We start from the raw sequence: 6000 nt of genomic DNA on the forward strand, positions 1-6000 counted from the left end.
TGTGGTGTTATAAATCTGTCAGGGACTGTGTGTTTCTTGGGCTTCCTTCTACCGTTTGTGATATTCACGTACCTGGAAATATATATTCCTTTAGTAAATGTCTTCAACAGTGATCCGGAACGTAGGCGGCTGGATTTTCCAGAAGACGTTTCCTCGATGACCGCCAAATGCCCCTCACCAAATCCACTGAGGCAGTGAAACACACTTTTCACCTTCACCAATTATTTTATTTACAAGTATTCTCCTCTTAGATTACACTGAACACGTTTAACTCTACGTCACGTAAATTTTTCTGTAGTTTGAACTAATATTTAATTTATAATTCACAAAATAAACTTATAACTTTTTCTCCTCACGTCTCTTTGCAAAATCAAGTCTTACGTAATTCCCATACTCGTTCCCCTTATTCCCCTATTTTCTTTCCAGCTGATCTCATTCACCACTTTTTCCTCTTTCTCTCTCCCTCCATGCGTGTTCAAAATCCAACCGTCTTTTGTCTCTTATTTTTAAGAGATCTCCAATCAATGGAAATTCTATACACTTACAATAGTATAAAAAAGATAGTATCATTGGATGCAGAAACCTTAGATCTACATTCCCACAAAATGTTATGTTAATTAAGATATTCCCGCAAAAGTTACAAGAAAAACACTGAAAATCAGCGTGCCATATCGAGTAATTTTGCCCAAAATTTTGCTGTAAATAACTTAAAAGTAACGTTAACCAGAAAATATTCTATGTGTAAGTATGATAAAATGGTTTCAAAAGCTGAAAATATAATTGCAGTGATATTAATAAAATTAAATTTTAGCTGCCAAACTTTAAACCCTATCTCCTGTAAAGTTTACATTTTAGACTTACAATAGTCTTGTTTGGAACCGACGATATGGCTAAGCCTTAGGCCTAGATCCAGTATAAAATGATGCAATTCTTCACAATATCTTCAGAAGAAAATCAGCAAAACGACAACAGAATTATACTTTACACATTTTAAATTTAATATAATTCAAGTCAAAATTTTTGGACAGTAAATTTGAAGTTCGATGTGATCGGAAAATATTTAAAAAGTCTAGTAAAAAATAAAAAGTGACTAGAAATTATTTTTGCACTAAATTGTAGTATTAAGTCGGTCATTGTCACTATTGTAATCGATCCTGGCCAATATCCCGAACGTCAAAAACCCCTAAAGCCGAAATTCTGAACACCAAAATTCCGAAACTCCAAAATCCTAAATAGGACAAAAAATCCAAAAATAAAATCTCTACAGCCTGATTGAATTTATAAATAATTAATATAACACAAAAACGAAAAATATTTTTTATTTTACAGCAGAGTATCTTTTAGCACGGTGGCAGCCAAAATCCCGAAAGCCAAAATCCCGAATGCCAAAATCTCGAAAAGGCCAAAATCCCGAAAGCCAAAATCCTGAAAGGGGTGAAATTATGTGGAGGAAAATGTTTAGAATAATTTCCTAAGACACAGAAGATTTCCCTTTGCCTTTAGCAAGCGCAGGTGTAATCATGGGAGTACCTATGACACTTTTAAGAATTCGGGATTTTGGCTTTCGGGATTTTGGCCCATTCGGGATTTTGGCTTTCGGGATTTTGGCCCATTCAGGATTTTGGCTTTCGGGATTTTGGCTAATTCGGGATTTTAGCTTTCGGGATTTTAGCTTTCGGGATTTTGGCGTTCAGGATTTGACCGGGACCCCTTTTAGCATACTACCTAACAAGTGTTTTCCGAAATACATTTAAAAAAAACCAAAAAAAAATCATTGAAATATATGTCCTGTATTTCATGTAACAGACACAGACTTATAAATCAAATCATAATATTAATTCGAAATCATTTGTATTTTTTTGACTCTCAATCAATTGCAATTTAACCCTGACTTTCGTACTAAATACTTAAAGGTATTATAATGAAAAAGAAATAAGTCACTAACGTGAAAATATGGAAATTAGAACCGGAAAATAATAAGCAATTTAAATAAATGTTAAAAAATAAATAAACTGATTCTGAATTAAAAACACATCTTATTCGTGTGTGAGCAATATTTTGTCTCAACACTCACTAATATTTGACAATCTTAATTAAGCAGCATAACAACAAAGAATTAAATTTTTAATTATAGGTAATTTACTTATCGCCTCAAATTCTACGACAGATTACAAAAATGTACATTAGGGTTTAGGTGAAACTTTTAATTAGATTTTTCACAAAAACTTTCAATTTATACAAATTTATAGTTTCATTCAACCTACAAAAGCGTTTAGAATATTTTGAAATAATTGGTAGAAATAAACTTTATTTAGTTTAATGAAATTTTCGGATTAGTAAAATAAATTTCACTAACATTTTTAATGTCTTTTACAATGCCTTGAATTTATGCCATTTTTATCACCTTCGTAAGACAGGTGCTATCTCTTTCGAGAACAATTGACCCAATCAAGCGACTATCTTTGCGAGAGTTATCAGTTGTTCAGCAGGATTGAACTGCATCACTTCGAGAGAAGAAGCTTGTGAAAAAAAGAAAAAAAAATAGTATTAGTGAATATAGTTTCAAAATGTCTGTTAATACAAATGAAGAGTTTGACCTGGATCTCTTGATCCAGCAGATCGGACCTTTTGGGAAATATCAGTTGTTGAACTACCTCTTGATCTGTATTCCGGTAACCTTGACCGCAATGTATAGTCTGGCTTTCGTCTTCACAGCTGGTGATCTTGATTATCGGTGTCGGATTGCTGAATGCGATCCAGACAATCCTAATCTTCATGCTACTTTTCTGAATTTCACTACCCCAATAGATGGGGATAGGTTCTCCATGTGCCAGAAGTTCCAGCATATCCCCAATGGAACAGTTGAGGATCAGTGTCAAGTCGATCTCTTTGATCACAACAAAGTAGAAGATTGTTCAGATTTTGTATATCAAGATGACGAGACGACCATCCTCAGTGAATGGGATCTAGGGTGCAGTGAAGAATGGAAGCTCTCCCTAGATGGTAGCATTAATAATGTCGGACAAGTTGTAGGGCTAGCCCTTTCTGGTTACATATCAGATAGATTTGGAAGACGAACGGTCTTTATTTTAAGTTGCTTCTTTGCTGCGCTACTTGGTATTATACGATCCTTTTCAACCTCTTACCAAATGTTCATGGTTTTTGAATTTCTGGAACCAGCTCTAAGCGTGGGAGCTTTCAATTCTGCATTTATTCTCGGTAATAGCTAATGAATTTGCGATATTTTTATTGATAACAATAAATTATTTATTTAGGGATGGAACTTCTTTGTCCGGAAAGAAGATTTCTCGGGGCCTTCTTCATTACTGCCTTTTTTGCTTTGGGTGAGGCTCTCTTAGGCCTTTTGGCAATGGTTACGAGAGACTGGAGACTTTTACTACAGGTAGCCTATGCCCCTACTTTCATATTCGTAATCTACCACTGGATCATTCCTGAAAGTGTCAGATGGCTACAAAGCATGAACCGCACTAGGGATGCAGCTAAAATCATAGAATCCGCTGTGAAAATGAACAAGAGCGAATTGACACCCGAAGCTAAAGCTATGCTTACCCAAGCCCTACAGAAAGAATATTATCTAAACAAGAGCGAAAAACTGCACGAAAAAGAAAGAGATTCCAACGAATATCGTCTGATGTTAGTGTTCAAATCCAAAATTCTTCTATTAAGGATCCTCAACTGCTGCTTCTGCTGGATATCTATAGGTTTTGTTTACTATGGCCTAACCATGAACTCAGTTTCTGTAGCTGGAAATAAGTATGTAAATTACATCCTGAACTGCTTGACGGAGATTCCAGGTGGAGCACTATCTTGCATTCTTATGGAAAAGATTGGAAGACGAAAAGTTCTCTTAGTTAGTCTTACCCTTAGTAGTGTCTGTTGTATAGCCTACATTTTTCTTCAAAATGCACCTGAGGCTGCACAACTGGTAGTGTTCCTCATAAGCAAATGCCTTGCTACAATGTCTTACATTGCAGTTTATGTCTACACGACTGAACTCTTTCCAACAGAACTTAGGCATACCCTAGTGTCAGTTTGTGGGATGATCGGAAAGGTGGGACCAACTTTAGCCCCCTATACTGTTTTACTGGTAAAAAGGATCATGAGTTTTAATTTTTATTTTCTTAGTTCTAAAGTTCTTCAAACTTCTCTTTTTTTTTAGGGAAAGTATTTTGAATCACTGCCGATGATTCTATTCGCTTGTGCAGCCCTTCCTGCAGGAATATTAATACTTTTTGCACCTGAAACTCACAGAAAAACACTCCCAGACACCATTCAAGAGGCTGAAGATATCGGAAGAAGATAGAACGCTGTTATCAGTAAACAAATTATAAATTAATCCTGTGTTAATGATTAAAATGTTTCATCTTATTGCTTGAACACTAAAAGAAGTCTCAAAGGCTCAAACTAGTAAGTCAACCGGTAAGTTCTAAATGTTTGTTTTAAATATTAAACTTAACTAATATTAAAGAGGTTTAGTGATGAAACAGAAATCAAGACCAAAAGCACAAGGAACCTTGTGGACCCGCCCATGAGTAAGGGTTTGGGCGCGTTAGAGGAATAAAAGATGGGAACTTGTGGATTTGACCGTCGACTGGGTAATGAATTGTCGAATTGGTTGCAAGCTTCATCCTAATTTTCTGTTGGATCCTACTCATTATAGAAATGATTAGACTGATTAGACTTATACGGGTTTCAGATCTAATGCTTAGCCATAAGGCTTAACTTCTCTAATTTCTTATCAGTTGAAACTTTTTGGAAAATTTTGACTTAGAAGTAGATTATTAAGAAGAAATAAACTATTTGAATGTGAAAAACAAATTAAATTGGTTGCTATTTAGGATTTTGAGACTTTCGGGAACTAGGCTAAACCTCTAGTCTGAAGACCGCTTTAATTGAACTATTAAACCATAAAACGCTCTAGTCGTTTTACAACGGTTTCGGATGCGTAAATTCGTGAAATTTCAAATTTCGCTAAATTACGAATTCAAGTATTTAGCAAAGTCTGCTCAACTCTGCAGCCCCTTTTCCTTAATATTCTGAATAGGCCCCGGTAATCCGCAACCCCCGCATAGCCAATTCATTCATCAGCCAAAACCAAGCGCAATTGAGCCAAAGGGGAAATATTCCAAAAATGTTCTTCTGTCTAAATGCAATTATTTCCACGTCAGAAGCAAAATCATAAGCGTGGTGCCTATTGTTGAGGCCAAAAGTGCCACTGCAGTCGACTCTTAATTTAATTTCCGATAATCGAGCGACGATTGATTGATTGACTGACACCTCTGTGAGCACTTTGTTTTGCCAAAATATCCATCTCCACTCCCATTACCCCCCCAAAATTTGAATTTATTTAAAGTTGATTTTCACATTTCATATCTCATTTTCGCAAAAAGGGGGGGGGGGAACACATCACAGACGGATTTTGTACTGACACACCGGTTAATTGTTATCCGACTTTGATTGGAGTATAGCTTGGTATAGTTTGCCAAATTAAAGGGGTAAATTTTGATCAGAGACCTTTCGGAATGGTTTTGACGGATTGTACTCAGGAAAAAGTTGAATTTGATTAGAAATACAAAAGATGATATATCTGTGATGTGTTTGGAATTTCATATGCTTTTATTCAAAAAAATTCAAAAAAAATAAAAATTTACAGTAAAGATATATGCGGAATGCGGATGTAAAATCAATACAAGAGAGACTGAACTGAATCTAAAAATTCTAATATACGGCTGTACGTGAAATTGAATTTTAGAAATCATCTTAACTTCAATATTACAAAAATTATAAACAAATAACAAAAGTGTGGCCTATTAGTCCTATAATGTGCTCGACCAAATCTCAAAATCAATTGTGATTGGAGCTTTTTCAATCCCATAATCCCAGAACGAATCCCAAAGGAATAAAAGAACTCACAATGCGACCGAAAATTTTTACAACGTTTGGATAAAATTAATCGCACTATTTGGATAAAAAATCTAT

At 35.2% G+C, this 6000-nt stretch overlaps 1 protein-coding gene across 1 annotated transcript; it reads left to right on the top strand.

The window, feature by feature from the left end:
* Window positions 1–2567: 2567 nt before the first annotated feature.
* LOC129801008 (organic cation transporter protein-like) lies at window positions 2568–4346 on the top strand. Its single transcript, XM_055845761.1, has 3 exons — window positions 2568–3219; window positions 3276–4072; window positions 4181–4346. Exons 1-3 carry the CDS (start codon window positions 2568–2570, stop codon window positions 4322–4324), a joined length of 1593 nt encoding a protein of 530 aa, XP_055701736.1. The 3' UTR covers window positions 4325–4346.
* Window positions 4347–6000: the final 1654 nt, after the last annotated feature.

Source organism: Phlebotomus papatasi, chromosome 2 (genome assembly GCF_024763615.1).
Source record: "Phlebotomus papatasi isolate M1 chromosome 2, Ppap_2.1, whole genome shotgun sequence".
NCBI lineage: Eukaryota > Metazoa > Arthropoda > Insecta > Diptera > Psychodidae > Phlebotomus > Phlebotomus papatasi.

Coding starts and splice junctions, on each gene's coding strand:
- LOC129801008 (XM_055845761.1), top strand. CDS start 2,568: ATGTCTGTTAATACAAATGAAGAGTTTGACCTGGATCTCTTGATCCAG. Junction 3,220..3,275: donor CAATTCTGCATTTATTCTCG/GTAATAGCTAAT, acceptor TTATTTATTTAG/GGATGGAACTTCTTTGTCCG. Junction 4,073..4,180: donor TTTGTGGGATGATCGGAAAG/GTGGGACCAACT, acceptor CTTTTTTTTTAG/GGAAAGTATTTTGAATCACT.